Source organism: Nicotiana tabacum, chromosome 12 (genome assembly GCF_000715075.1).
Source record: "Nicotiana tabacum cultivar K326 chromosome 12, ASM71507v2, whole genome shotgun sequence".
NCBI lineage: Eukaryota > Viridiplantae > Streptophyta > Magnoliopsida > Solanales > Solanaceae > Nicotiana > Nicotiana tabacum.
Window position 1 is genome coordinate 9,954,232 of NC_134091.1, and position 15,777 is coordinate 9,970,008.

Sequence of the window (15,777 nt, forward strand, 5' to 3'; positions counted from 1 at the left end):
AAGCATCGGAGGACCTGTTCCATTTACTAGTTATGTCTAGTTCATGCTTGACCTTGACTAGATCCTCCTTTAGCACTCTTACATGCTCATCCTTCCTATACAACTCATCTTTTAGTTTGCCTACATTTTCTTCTAAAGTGAGTTGTGTGCAATCAGTTGTCTTCTTACTGGTTCCTAGTTTCAGTTTTAGATTTTTAGATTTTAACTCAAGAATATTTGCTTCAAGTGTATGAACCTGGTTCTTCAGAGCAGTATTTTCACTCATAGTCTCACTAACTTTGAGTTCCAGGTTCTTACACTTTGCTTTTAAAATCACACAATCCTTAGACAGTCGTTCTTTTTCTTTATTTATTACCTCAGATTCGTCAATGAAATCTAGCAATAACTCAGAGAGTGTTTCTTTAGACAAAAACTTAATCTTGTCTTTGAGATGAATTATACTTGCCTCAGATTCCTCATGAGATTCCCCATCTGATTCTCCAATTGCCATAAGTGCTTGTTCGTCTCCATCTTCATCATCTAATTCATCATCTGAACTTTCTCCCAAGAAGCAACCATAGCCTTTGTTGATCCTTTGTTCTTCTTGGGATGAACTTGTTCCTTCGTTAATATCCTTCCTTCTTCCATTAAATTTCCCATTGAGGGCAGTTCTTGATGTCATGATCAGTCTTCCCACACTTGTAGCAACCCTCATTGGTCATTTTTTCAGGAACCCTTGTTTTGTTGTAATTTTTACCTCTTGAAGAACCTTTTCCTCTCATAAGGTATTTCTTGAAGTCCTTGTTGATCATAGCCATTTCATCTTCCTCCAGATCAGCACCTTCAGTGATTCTGAGTGCCAGACTCATTTCCTTCTTGGGTACATTCATCTTCATGGTTTGCCTTCTAAGTTCATAAGCAGTGAGATTTCCAATTAAATTATCCAACCTAAGAATGAAAATGTTCTTTGATTCCTGAATGGCAGTGATTTTGCTCTCCCAAATAACTGGTAGAACCCTAGTCAGAATCTTCTCAACTTTGTCTTCTTCAAGAAGAGTCCTTCCAAGAGACTTCAGTTCATTAGTCAGTGTGGTGAACCTTGTATACATCTCTTGGATAGTCTCTCCTTCCTTAATAGAGAAATTCTCATATTGAGAATATAGTAAAGTACCTCTAGACCTCTTCACCTGAGCAGTTCCTTCATGAGCCACTTGCAAGGTGTCCCAAATTTTCTTAGTAGTAGTACAGCTTTGAATTCTGCTGTACTCGTCTAGACCAAGTCCACACACAAGTCATTTCCTGGCCTTAGCATTCTTCTCCCACTTTCTCAAGTCCTCAGCAGTGCAGTCAGCTCTTGTCTTTGGCGCCTCTTCTCCTTCGGCATTTATCTTCATGGTAGCCAATGGACCATCTGTGACAATATCCCATAACTCATAGTCTTCTCCTATGATATGGTCTCTCATTCTGTTTTTCCACCAGGAGTAGTACTGGCCATTGAAGATGTGGCCAAGCAGTGGATTGCTCTTCCCAGTTTCCAGGTGGTGCACTCATCTTGATCTTCTCTTAAGGTGTTAGCCTCTTCAAGGATAACCTGCTCTGATACCAATTGATGTTTTATACGTCAATTCCACACAAGAGGGGGGGAGGTGATTTGTGTGGTGTCTAATTTTTCGCGTGCACAGATTACAGAAGGACATGGTTCTTCTATGTGTTGCAACTGCTACTGTTATGGAATAATAAGTATAGAAAATAAAGAACACAGAGATTTTTACGTGGAAAACACATGGCTCAAAAGGTGAAAAAATCACGACTTACTTCCCAGTAGGATTTTTTCAAAACTTTTTACCAAATCAGTGAGCCAAAATAGCATTAACAAAACTCTTTTGTAAACCTAGGATTACCTCTAACCCCTTGTAGCAAACTAGCCTCTAGCTATTTGCGACAAACTTCAAGTTAACTCTAACTTGAAAGTACCTATTACAGACGCTTCTAGATAAAGCTAAAAAGGTATAAGTTAAAACCACCTACTACAAATAACTAGACTAAAAGACAATAGTTAGAACTGGTTCTTCTAGCTGGTTCAAGTAGCATCAGATTCTCACACTCAAATATCACTCGAACTGCTTGCAAAATTGCCTCGCTATTTTTCTCTCAATTCTTGCTTAACTTATGCTTTTGTGTGTCCCTGTACAATAAGAACATTCTGCAATATATAGGAGTTAGTAGATAAAGAGTTAACTAGAATCCTAATGCTACTCTTTCTTGGTGGAAGAGTTCTAGTTAAACTCAACTCATAAATCCTTCCTTATCTTAGATAGTGTTCTTACTGAATAAGGAGTCCTTCTCCTTATCGTTTTTTGCAATCTTTTCGATCAGGAGATATCTCAATCTGCCAGAATACTCTTATCTTCTGCATGTGCAACTCACGTGCCTTGACTCTGCCGGTGTCTATATTTGCCAGTGATGGGCCTGGTTCATATCTGAGTTCCTTTGTCAATCTTCAAAACTATTCACTTTCTTGGGCCAACACGGAGCAAGCTAGAAATTAAGAAGTTAAAAAATTAAACAAATTGTTCAATTTACTGTAGGTGATTACCAGGTTTAAAGCATGTGTATGATTAAGGCTTCCATTTTTTATAGCATATATACTTTACTTGCTGCTGCAAGTTTGCTTGGTCTGATATGATATCAAGTTTTTTTAAACCTTACAGGCTGATCTCCAGTACAAAGTTTGTATTTTGACGCCCCATGCATTGACGCTGTGGGAAAATAGTCAAGTAAATGCATCAGTGGTTGTTTTCATGAAAAACGACTGCCAAATATATATATGTTAGGATCGGAACCCGGGTAGTGCGGAATATAGCCAAACAACGGTATAATGGCAATAACAAAGACAATGAAAGTTGATAACAACGACAATTAAAGTAGATAAAGAAGACACAAATTTAACGTGGTTCGGTCAAAGTGACCTACGTCCACAAGCGGAGAGGAGCAATTTACTATAACAATAAGAGTACAAAAGAGAGTACAAAATTAGAGTAAACACTCTAATTAATCCCAAATACCCTAAGAGAATAACCTCACAAGATCACTCCAAAGAAAGGGTTCACACAAGTGCTTCCCAACACTAACTCTCATACAAAATACTCTATAATGAAATAAATGAGGAGAAAGAAAGACAAGAGTGAAAAGCTCTTGAATTGGTGTGTTTACAAATGAGGAGAAACTCCTCTATTTATAGCAAGAAATCCTTGGCCTAATAATGGATATTATGTCATGGCAAATATCATGATCCACAAATTTATTATAATGGATATTATGTCATGACAAATGTCATGAAAATTTGGCCATATTACAATATAGCTCATCAAAAGTAAGAGATTTTATCTATGTTACAAAGTGGAACTTACCTTTGATTTGGCTCTGCCACTTTAAGGTTCTGCTTGTCCGCTTTTTGGTAAATAGAATTTATCTCACTTTGACTTGGTAAGAAATGGAAGTCTGTATTGCTTAAGGTGAAACTGCTGCTTTTGAAGTCTAAGTGGAGTCACAAGTTACTTGCTGTATCTTTTTATTTTCTTATTTCTCTTTCATTATATTTACACTGATTATTAGCAGATTGTGTCATATATTTTGCACAGTATCAAAGTTTGATGTCATACTAAATTAATACGATCGGCCCTGTCAAATCAAGGCAAATATGGTGGAAGACAGACTAGTTTAGTTAATCAAAATTTTGGTATTATCAAATGGTTAGAGAAGAGTAATAACAGCCCCGCTTTGCGACGCTGAGCTGCCCGACAGAAGACACAGGACTACAAAATGGTACACTCTAATGCTAATAATCAGGTATGGGTAAGGTTTGCATAGATACTATCCTTCTCAGACCTCACTTGTGTGATTAAATTGGAGTTGTTGTTAATCTGCTAATAATTGTACAGTATTATTTTATAAATCTGTACAACTTCGAAGACTTCAGAAATTTGATTTGATATTCATATTTCAAGCTTTGATGATGTTTAAAGCTGCTGATGGTATATACCCACGCAATCACTTGTCATAGAACGAATCCATATTTTCTACTAATCAAATATGAAAACATAAAACATGCATAACGGCATAATTCAAATGCTTACTTGATAGGGTAAACCGTCTGTTGCTTAACTTTACTGTATTACCTCAATTCCTTGAATTTGACAATCACAAAATCGCGATAAGATAGTATTAATATGTGTGGGAATTAATTGATAACGAGGACCTGGAAATTGCTTGGGAGATTTTCTTGTGAAAATAGCACGGGCTAGCAGTTTTCGGACTGGTAATTGAAAAATAGTCAGCGTTTGTAAAGTCATTGAAAAATAGTCAGCGTTTGTAAAGTCATTGAAAAATAGCCACTATTTTGCTGCAACACGAAAAGTTCCAGCATAACATACTGGAGATTGATGCACTTGTGTATGAACTTCCAACATATTATGCTGGAACTTCAACACATAGAAAGTTCCAGCATAATATACTGGAGATTGGAGCACTTGTGTATAAGTCCAGTATATTATGCTGAAATATTTTATGAATTTTAAACAGTATTTTTGTTCAAATTTATCTTTACAGGCTAAATTTCGATTACTTTTGAAATTGTGACTATTTTTTAATTATCACTTGTAAATCTGACTATTTTTGAATTTCACAGTTGACCTTTTTTCCGCAGAAAGATGGACATTTTAGAAAATAGGACTGATTAATTTGAGAAAACAATTGAGTTTTACTTTGGTATGATTAAGAGGGAGTACTTTGTGAGAAGCATCATAATTCACAGATCTTTTCTACTTTGGTATAAGGAGATTGTAGAAAATTATGAATAATACTTCTCTGGAAAGTATGCATAAAAGATCTCCCAACTTGTAATGTAAAATATCTTTCGCAATGTGCGTTAGCTAGCAAATTGAATATATATTCTGATTGATGTTATAGAGATTGAGAACATTATTTATATCAAGAAAGCAAAAAAAACAAAAAAGAGAACTCTTTCTATAACGAGCAAGAAAACATGTTTATTAGAAAAGGCAAGTTATACAATAAACACTTGAATAAGAAATAAAAATGATGCCAATGGATGATGTCATAATGATTGACACATATGTTGTACGTACACATATCTTATTATTAATCAACTGCTATTGAGCAAGAAAATATGTTTTTTAGAAGAATCAGTTATACAATAAACACTAGAGCAAGAAATAAAAAAGATGTCAACACAAATGATGCCCTAAGTTATGTTATAACTGGTTGACATGTATGTCGCACGTACATTAAATAGTGTAAATGCTATATAATAAACTTCACGAACCAAAGATTAATGCATGTAAAATATTTTTTTAAACCCGTTTGAAAAGTAAATTGATGATATGTAATAAACGAAAATGGAACAAACTATAAAAAAGTAGAGTCATCCTTGAGGTATGGACACAATTATCAACTTACAATTTTTAAGATATGTTAACAAGAATTAAAAATCTAACTAATTTGTTTCTAAATTTTTCTGAGTCGAGATTCATTGAACACGTAAGTTGCACGTATATTACAGTTTGGTCAGTGGTTATGAAATTCATATTAGAAATAATAAAGAGTATGTAAATAAACAACAAAGTCGTTATGAAATTTATATTGGCTTATTTTCCTTAATTAGCATCCCTTGAATTTTGAACAAAGAAATAAAAGTGTAGGAAAAAGTGTAGGAAATTACATTAGAAACGAGAAAAACTAATGGTATAAATGACGTAATAAATAAGTAAGCGGTAGGTGAGTGAAAAAATGAGTAAAAGTATGATTTGTATCGATCAAAATAAATATATTAATGAAGAGGGGAGTTGGCGGTGTCGTCCGTGTCAGAAGAAGAACCACTACTAGAAATTCGGCAAAAATTCGACCGCGATCGACCAACCAAAAAACTGATGAAGTCGATCGATTTTAACTGATGAAGTCGACCCAAAAGCACTAATGGTCTAATGGTAGAATAGTATCTTGTCACAGCACAAACCCTAGTTCGATTCCCAAATAATGCATTTTTAATTTCATAACTTAAAAAAATCGGGTGAAGTCGGCCAGTTTGTTTTTGGCCGATTGTGGAATTTAATTGGCCAACCAAAATCGGTCGGTCACAACCTACCAAAGTCAATCGGTTGGCTCTACTGACTGCCATGAGCCGGTCGATTTTTGGTCGATTTTGCCAATTATCGACCAAGATATAAACTGGCTTGTCATGCCCACGAGAGATGATGTCACAAGTTATAAATTGAGTTTCTTTTTTTTTTATTAGAAAAGAAAATGAAAGTTAACGTTTCATGTCATTAATCATGATCATTTACGTCTCAATTTCAAATCAAGTTGGCATTAATTAATTGAGACCAAACTTTCATCAAATTGAATTTTCTACAACTTAATTTGTTACGGTCTTGCGTATAAAATGGATAGCATTGTAAATTCTATATAATAAACTACACGAACCAAAAATGTGGAAAAATATTTTACCCTTTTAATGAAAAGTGAATCGATAATATGCACGTAATAAGGGGGGGGGGGGTAGAGCAAACTATAAAAAATAAAATGACTATTGAGATAGGGACACAATTATCAACTTGTCATTTTTAAGATTTGCTAACAATATTACAAAATCCAACTACTTAGTCTCTCAATTTATCTGAGTCGAGATCATTGGACACGAAAGTTGTACGTGTATTACATTTAGGTTAGCCGTTATGAAATTCATATTAAAAATAATAATGAGTATATGAATAAACAATAAAGCTATTATGAAGTTCATATTGATTTATTAGCATCCCTTACGCAAGAAATCTTTCTATCTTATTAGTCAAAGTTCTAATGAACAAGATCAAGACGTATCATACGTTTTAGAAGACACATTTAGGTAGAAGATATTTACTGCGTTAGAAATAAGAAGACGACTTGTATAAATGACATAATAAATAAAAAGTCGATAACAAAATGATTAAAAAGAATAAGAGTATGATTTGCATTAGTCTTGATATCTATACCTTTTTTTTTTTACGTAACTAAGTAGTGTAAGGGCATGCATGTGAACACTGCACAAAAGGATTAGCCTTAAATGTCTTTAAAGATAATCCGAAAAGAAATAAATCAAACGTGACTCGTGTAACGCGTCTTGTAAAAAAAAAAAGGTAATGCGTCATGCCCACGAGAGATAATGTCACAAGCTAAAAATTGAGTTTCTATTTTTTCCTTTTTAGAAAAGAAAATAAAAGTTACCGCTTCATTTTATTGATCATGATCATTTTGTCTCAATTCCAAATCAAGGTAGCATCAGTTAACTGAGATCAAATTTTCATCAAATTAAATTTTCTGACTGTTATGGTCTTGTGTATAAAATGGTTAACATTGTAAATACTATATATTAAACTACACGAACCAAAGATTAATGCATGAAAAAATTTTCTTAACCCTTTTAGTGAAAAGTAAATGGATGATATGTAATAAAGGGGGGAAAAGAGCAAACTATAAAAAGCAAAGTGACTCTTGAGATAGGGACACAATTATCAACTTGCCACTTTTAAGATTTGCTAACAAGAATAAAAAAATCTAACTAATTACTTTCAATTTATCTGAGTCGAGATAATTGGACACGTAAGTTGCACGTATATTACATTATATTAAAAATAATAATAAGTATATGAATAAATAATAAAGTCATTATGAAGTTCATATTGGCTTATTAGCATCCCTCACGCAAGAAATCTTTCTAATCTTATTAGTGAAAAAGATTCTAATGAACAAGATCAAGATGTGTCGTACGTTTTAGAAGAGACATTTATGTAGAAGGCACTTACTGTATTAGAAATAAGAAAATGACATAATAAATAAGAAGTCGATAACAAAATGATAAAAAAGAATAAGAGTATGATTTGAATTAGTCTCGATATCTATACTATTTTTACGTAACTAAGTAGTGTGAGAGCATGCATGTGAACACTTCACAAAAGAATTAGCCTTAAATGTCTTTAAAGATAATCCTAAAAGAAATAAATCAAAAAACGTGACTCGTGTAACGCGTCTTGTAAAAAAAAAACGTGACTCGTGTAACGCGTTTTGTAAAAAAAAGGTGACATGTCATGCCCACGAGAGATGATGTCACAAGCTATAAATTGAGTTTTTTTTTTCCCTTCTTAGAAAAGAAAATGAAAGTTAGCACTTCATGTTTACGTCTCAATTTCAAATCAAGTTAGTATCAATTAACTGAGACCAAACTTCCATCAAATTAAATTTTCTGCAGCTTAATCTATTATAGTCTTGCGCTTAAAATGGTTAACATTGTAAATTCTATATAATAAACTGTACGAACCAAATATTAATGCATGAAAAATATGTTTTTAACCCTTTTAATGAAAAGTAAATCGTAGATATTTAATAAAGGAAAAAAGGAGCAAACTATAAAAAACTATAATGATTCTTGAGATAGGGACACAATTATCAACTTGCCACATTTAAGATTTGCTAACAAGAATAAAAAATCTAACTAATTAGTCTCTCAATTTATCTGAGTCGAGATCATTGGACACGTAAGTTGCACGTATAGTACATTCAGGTCAGTTGTTATGAAATTCAAATTAAAAATAATAATGAGTATATGAATAAACAATAAAGTCATTATGAAGTTCATATTGGCTTATTAGCATCCCTCGCGCAAGAATTCTTTCTATCTTATTATTCAAAGTTCTAACGAACAAGGCCAAGACGTGTCATACGTTTTAGAAGAGACATTTATATATGTAGAAGACACTTACTGCATTAGAAATAAGAAAACGACTTGTATAAATGACATAATAAATAATTAAGAAGTCGATAACAGAATGATAAAAAAGAATAAGAGTATGATTTGCATTAGTCTCGATATTTATACCATTTTTATGTAACTAATTAAGTAGTGTAAGAGCATGCATGCGAACACTTCACAAAAAGATTAGCCTAAAATGTCTTTAAAGATAATCCAAAAAGAAATAAATCAAAAGCGCGACTCATGTAATGTGTCTTGTAAAAAAAAAAAAATGTAATGCGTCATGCCCACGTGAGATGATGTTACAAGCTATAAAGTGAGTTTCTTTTTTTTTCTTTTTAGAAAAGAAAATGAAAGTTACCGCTTCATGTCATTGATCATGATCATTTATATTTCAATTCCAAATCAAGTTAGCATCAATTAACTGAGACCAAACTTCCATCAAATTAAATTTTGTGCAACTTAATCTGTTACGGTCTTGCGCAAAAATAATAATGAGTATATGAATAAACAATAAAGTCATTATGAAGTTCATATTGGCTTATTAGCATCCTTCGCACAAGAAATCTTTCTATCTTATTAATCAAAGTTCTAACGATTAAGGCCAAGACGTGTCGTACGTTTTAGAAGAGACATTTATATATGTAGAAGACACTTACTGTGTTAGAAATAAGAAAATGACTTGTATAAATGACATAGGAATAAATAAGAAGTCGATAACAGAATAATAAAAAAGAATAAGAGTATGATTTGCATTAGTCTCGATATTTATACCATTTTTACGTAACTAAGTAGTGTAAGAGCATGCATGCGAACGCTTTACAAAAAGATTAGCCTTAAATGTCTTTAAAGATAATCCGAAAAGAAATAAATCAAAAAACGCGACTCATGTAACACGTCTTTAAAAAAAAGGTAATGTGTCATGCCCACGTGAGATGATGTCACAAGCTATAAAGTAAGTTTCTTTTTTTTTTCCTTTTTAGAAAAGAAAATGAAAGTTACCGCTTCATGCATATGCATATGTCATTGATCATGATCATTTACGTTTCAATTCCAAATCAAGTTAGGATCAATTAACTGAGACCAAACTTCCATCAAATTAAATTTTGTGCAACTTAATCTGTTACGGTCATGCGCATAAAATGGTTAACATTGTAAATTCTATATAATAAACTACATGAACCAAAGATTAATGCATGAAAAATATTTTTTTAACCCTTTTAATGAAAAGTAAATCGATGATATGTAATAAAGAAAAAAAAAAGAGAGATAAAAAAGTAAAGTGACTCCTGAGATAGGGACGGAATTATCAACTTGCCACTTTTAAGATTTGCTAACAAGAATAAAAAATCTAACTAATTAGTCTCTCAATTTAATTATCTGATTATTGGACACGTAAGTTGCACGTATATTACATTCAGGTCGATCGTTATGAAATTCATATTAAAAATAATAATGAGTATATGAATAAACAATAAAGTCATTATGAAGTTCATATTTGCTTATTAGTATCCCTTAAATTTTTAATAAAGATTTAAAAATTTAGAAAAGGCGGTAATTATAGGAGGCGTCTATATATGAAACACTTACACGAAAAACAAAAGAAATTAATGATATAAATAACGTAATAAATGAGTAAGCGGTAGGTAAGTAGGAAAAAGAGTAAAAATATGATTTGTATTGTTAAAGACAAATACATTCATAGAGGAGAAATTGATGGCTTCCCACTACAAAAGAAAAAAAAACTAGAATTAGCAACGAACGTCGTCGCTAATCTGTCGCTAAAACGCTTGTAACTAGCAGAATTTCTCGATAATCCGTTGCTAGTTAAGATTAGCGACAGATTTTTCTGTTTAGCTACAGAATCTGTCCGTCGCTAAAACCTGATTTTTTAGTAGTGTCCAAATCTGAAGAAAAAAGGAGAATGTACTGTTAGTGATGGTCGGATTCGAAGAAGAAGAAGAAGAAAAAAGATGACATGATGGTATTAAAATGTATAATTTTAACTTTAGCTTATGCATTTTTTGATATTTTTTTCATGGTAAAAATTGCCATGTGGAATATCTTAGAGTATTTTATAAAGATTACGTAATAGACTTCACTTGTTCTTATTTAAGAATTTGTACTGTCCATTATGATAATGAACTTGTCATTTTGAAAACTTACTGTATATCGAATATGAGATTAATAGAGCTTCTCAATTTACCTAAGTCGCAAGTTACCATTTATACTTAATAGGAGAGAAAATTGAATATTTATTCTGAATGACGTTATAGAGATCGATAATATTTATATCGAGAACGCAAAGAAAGAAAACTCTTTCTATCTTATTATTAGTCAACTGCTATTGAGCAAGAAAATATGTTTGTCAGGAAGAAACAATTATATGTACAATAAATACTAGAACAAGAAATTAAAAAGATGCCAACACAAATGATGCCCTAAATTATGTTATGATAGTTGGCATGTGTGTTGCACGTACATTAAACAATGTAAATGCTACACAATAAACTTTACGAACCAAAGATTAATGCATGTAAAATGTATTTTTTAACCCTTTTGGAAACCAAATTGATGATATGTAATAAAGGAAAAGGGAGCAAACTATGAAAAAGTAGAGTTTCTTGAGATAGGGACAAAAATATCAACTTGCCACTTTTCAAATATGTTAACAAGAATAAAAAATCTAACTAAATAGTTTCTAAATTTATCTTCGACTCATTTAACACGTAAGTTGCACGTATATTACATTCTGGTTATTCGTTATCAAATTCATATTAACAAATAATAAAGAGTATGTAAATAAACAACAACGTCGTTATAAAGTTTATATTGGCTTGTTTTCCTTATTAGCATCCCTTGAATTATGATTAAAGTGTTGAAGTGTAGAAAAAAAATGTAGGAAATACTTATTAGACACGAGAAAAACCAATGGTATAAATGACGTAATAAATGAGTAAGCGGTAGGTGAATTAAAAAAGGAGTAAAAGTATGATTTGTATCGATCAAACATACATTAATGAATGGGGAAGCTGGTGGTGGTGTCTGTGTCAAAAGAAGAAGCACGACTAGAAATTCGGCCAAAATCGATAGCAATCGATCGGCCGAAAAACCGACCTAAGTCGGTCGGCTTAAAAAATATATTTTTTTATTATTTTTTTTACCAAACCGAGTGAATTCGGTCATGTTCTTTTGGCGCCAAATGCGAAAAATTATTTTTGCGTTCCAAAAAATTTAATTTTTAAGAATCGACCAACTTCGGTTAGTTTTTCATTATAAAATTATTATTCAAACAACCGACCAAAATTGGTCAGTTATTTTAGTTGGTAATTTTAAAAAAATCGATCGATTTCGGTCGGTAAATTCTTTTGTAAAAAATAGTCCGATTAATCGGTTATTTTCGCGCAAAAATATAATTAAATAGTATAAATAAAATAAAATAAAGTCTTAAACCACACTAATAGTCTAGTAGTAGAATAGTATTTTATCACGTCATTGACACCGGTTCAATTCCCAAATGGTACATTTTAATTACATAATAATTTAAAAAACGTTACCGAAGTCGGACCATTATATATACATATTTTTGGCCGATTGTGAAATTTAATTGACCGTCGGTCGGTCACAATCGGTTGTCTCTACCGACCGCCACGAATCGGTCAGTTTTTGATTGATTTTTGCCAATTATCGACCAACATCGGTTGATTTTGGTGGTCGGTTTTTGCCTTGTTTTTAGTAGTGAATGAGGAGGATGTACTAATGGTGGTGGCCGGATATCAAGAAGAATAAAGATGACGTGGTGGCGGACGAATCTGAAGAATAAAAATGAGGAGGAGGTGCTAGTGGTAATAGGCGACTTTGGAGAAGGAAATGGTGGTGATGATGGTTGAGGCTGAATCTAAAATAGGAGCAGGTGATAGCAGTGGCGGCTATGATAACGACGATGGAAATTGGATCTAATGAAGGAGGAGGAGGAGGAGGAGAGATGGTGGTTGCGGTCAAATCTGAGAAGAAGGAGAAGGTGCCAAAGATCAAGACGTGTCGTACGTTTCAGAAGAGACATTTATTAGAAGATACTTGCTGTATTAGAAATTTAAAAAAATGAATTGTATAAATGACATAATAAATAAGAAGTTGATAACTGAATGATAAAAAATAATAAGAGTATGATTTACATTAGTCTCGATATTTATACCATTTTAACTAAGTAGTACTTTTACTACGTAGTACGTAAAATAATCAATGTGATAATTCATAAGTTCCCGAACCCACCCCAGAAGAAGAAGAAAAGGAAAAGGAAAAGATAAAGATAAAAAGAAACAGTCAAAAACTCAAAATAGTGACATACTGACATGAAGGCTTTTAAAAGACACAGCTAGTGAATGCATGTCAATATTTTAGACTTCCAATCTCAACCAAAAGTTAAACTTAAAAAACAAAAATTCTAGTAACTAAGCACAAATCAATTTGTTTTCCGACATAGACATGCACACATATATATATATTAAGTAATAACATTCCACATATTAGCTTTGTGAATGTTAATACTTTTATTTAGGTTTTCTATGATTATTTTAAGAAAGAATGTGCTTAGCACATGCTTGAGCCAAATATTCCAAGAAAAAGGATGAAGAAAAAGACACAATGACAAACCACTAAGTTTATTTATACATAGAGAGCTATAAAAAAAAAAAAAAAATTGTTAATTTTGTTTAATACAATAACTGAACATTTTGCAGTCCATATACTCTATCAACACACCATAGTACACATTAGCTCTATACATGCTAATTATACCTTTACAAGTTTACATGCATGCATGTTTTCTATTTCTTTACCATATAAAAAGAGCTAATTAAACAACAACAAAATAATAATTAAGTAATTAATTAACCACACCATGGAGGATAATTAATCCCATCATCTAAGTTGCATGCATATATTCCTGGATCACTCACTGCTTCCTGAAATGAAGTTGTTGCTTTTGCTTCCTCCCATATTGAAGAATCATCAATTTCTGGCAAATTCATATTCAAATCTCTCCACATTTCTCCACCAATTCCTTCATTCTGATTAATATTGTTTTCATCAAACTCTTCAGCTGTTTGATTAATGTCCAGAAACTGAAACGAAACTAGATCTTGATCCCCAGTAGAAAAATTGTTGTTACCAAAATCATTGTTGAAATAGAAAGATGTGTGATCATTTCCCATACTCCAAGTTGAGGGTGATGCCACATCGTAAACAGCAGCTGGATTGCATGTGGGAGGAGCTGAAACTGGGCCTCCAGCATTGTCTAGGCCCATGGTATTGGGCCTAGAATTCTGGGCCTGGGATTGGGCCTGGGCCTGTTTGTTGTAGAGATGAGGTAAGTTGAGTTTAGCATCGGCTCCGTAGAGTTTACGGGCCGCGGCATCGTATGCCACGGCCGCGTCATAAGAATTCTCAAAAGTGCCGAGCCACAAGCGGGCTCCGCGATTGGGCTCGCGGATTTCCGCGACCCATTTACCCCAAGTACGCTGACGGACACCTTTATAAGTGCAGCTAGCATTTTCAGGCCCGCCTTTACCTCTCATACAGCCTTTTCTTGAAGTAGCTTGAGTTATTTTTTTGGTTTTTCTTTCAACAGAGTAAGTTGATGACATTGTAAGGGAAAATGGGACTGAGTTTTTCAGAAGAGAAAATGAGTTTTTGGGTAGATTGACATTGGTTTTAGATGAGAGTATTTATAGTTGAGGAAAGGTGAAAATGGGTTTGCTTTAATGGAGGAAACTGGTATAAGATACGTGTCTGTTTACATGGTTAGCTTGTTGATACTTGTCAAGTGAAACTTTTGATCATGTTTGAATTTTTTTGTATTTTTTTACGTTTTCAGAAGATCATGTTTTGTGTCTCTAGTTAATACAAATGCTTATGCGTTTTTTTTGTTCTGAAGCAAAGGTGTCGAAGAGAAGAGTGTTACACCTCAGAATGCTGTTTTAGGTTTTCTTCTTCTTATTCTTTTTCCTTTTAAAGTTTTCCCATTTCAACCTGCGTTTCATATTAAGAGTGTATGAGTAGACAGTGTTAAGTGAACTCCGAGTACAAGGAGAACAAAACTTTTAATTTGTTGCCTTCCAAAAGTATTATCGAAATTTATAATATTAAACATGCCTTAATATTTTTATAGTTGTGAAAATATCTAATCAAGGGCAAAAATAAGTTCTAATTTTTTTTTAAAATATATGAAAATGTTTCATGTTTTTTAAACAAATTAAAAATGAATGAGTATCATATAAAATTGAAGAAAAAGTGAGGTTTTTTTCCTTGTTTTGAAACTGGCAAGTAGAAAACCAAATTAAAAAATAGGATGAAGTAAATCCTTACGTCAAATCCGGGAAAAAATTGAGTGTGGATAAGTACGGAATCACTCCAAAAACATAGCAGGGGAGATATAGACAATTAAGAAGAGGTAGCTTTTTATATACGTGGCTGTTTAAAGTCTGATGGATAACAGTTGTGTAGAATTGGAAGTTAGTCCAGATTCATTTGTGGTATTCATGGCAAAGTAGAAAAGAGGAAAACTAATGAATGGGCCAAATAGAGAAGATTAGAAAGCTTTGAAGAATTAACAAACTGAAGTCTGTGGGTATAGTAAGTGCAGTTTTCCAAAGAGTTTCTTTTTATTCACACGAGTCTTGTGAGTCCGAGGAAAATATGTCCTCCTGTCGGAACCTTCCTGTCGCTAAGTACAAAATCTCGTACTACTGTCCCCCCCCCCCCCCCACCCCCCAAGCAAAATAACAGCACTGTGTGAATCATGGAAAATGTAGTATGAGATTGGCCACTAGTCATAATAGGAAAACACTGACTAATTCGGATTTGCATCGTGTAAGAATATGCATGTGAACACTATTCACAAAAGGAGCCTTAAATGGCTGTAAAGATCATCGGAAGAGGGAAAAAAACAAAAACGTAACGCGTCATTTAAAAAAAAAAAATTAATGCGTCATGCC

General features: G+C 32.9%; 1 protein-coding gene across 1 annotated transcript; it reads right to left on the reverse strand.

Moving 5' to 3' along the window:
* Positions 1-13,538: 13,538 nt before the first annotated feature.
* On the reverse strand, positions 13,539-14,736 carry LOC107829019 (ethylene-responsive transcription factor RAP2-12-like). The gene has a single exon (XM_016656435.2). The coding sequence runs from the start codon at positions 14,425-14,427 to the stop codon at positions 13,672-13,674; it is 756 nt and encodes a 251-aa protein (XP_016511921.2). The 5' UTR covers positions 14,428-14,736; the 3' UTR covers positions 13,539-13,671.
* Between the last annotated feature and the right edge of the window lie 1,041 nt (positions 14,737-15,777).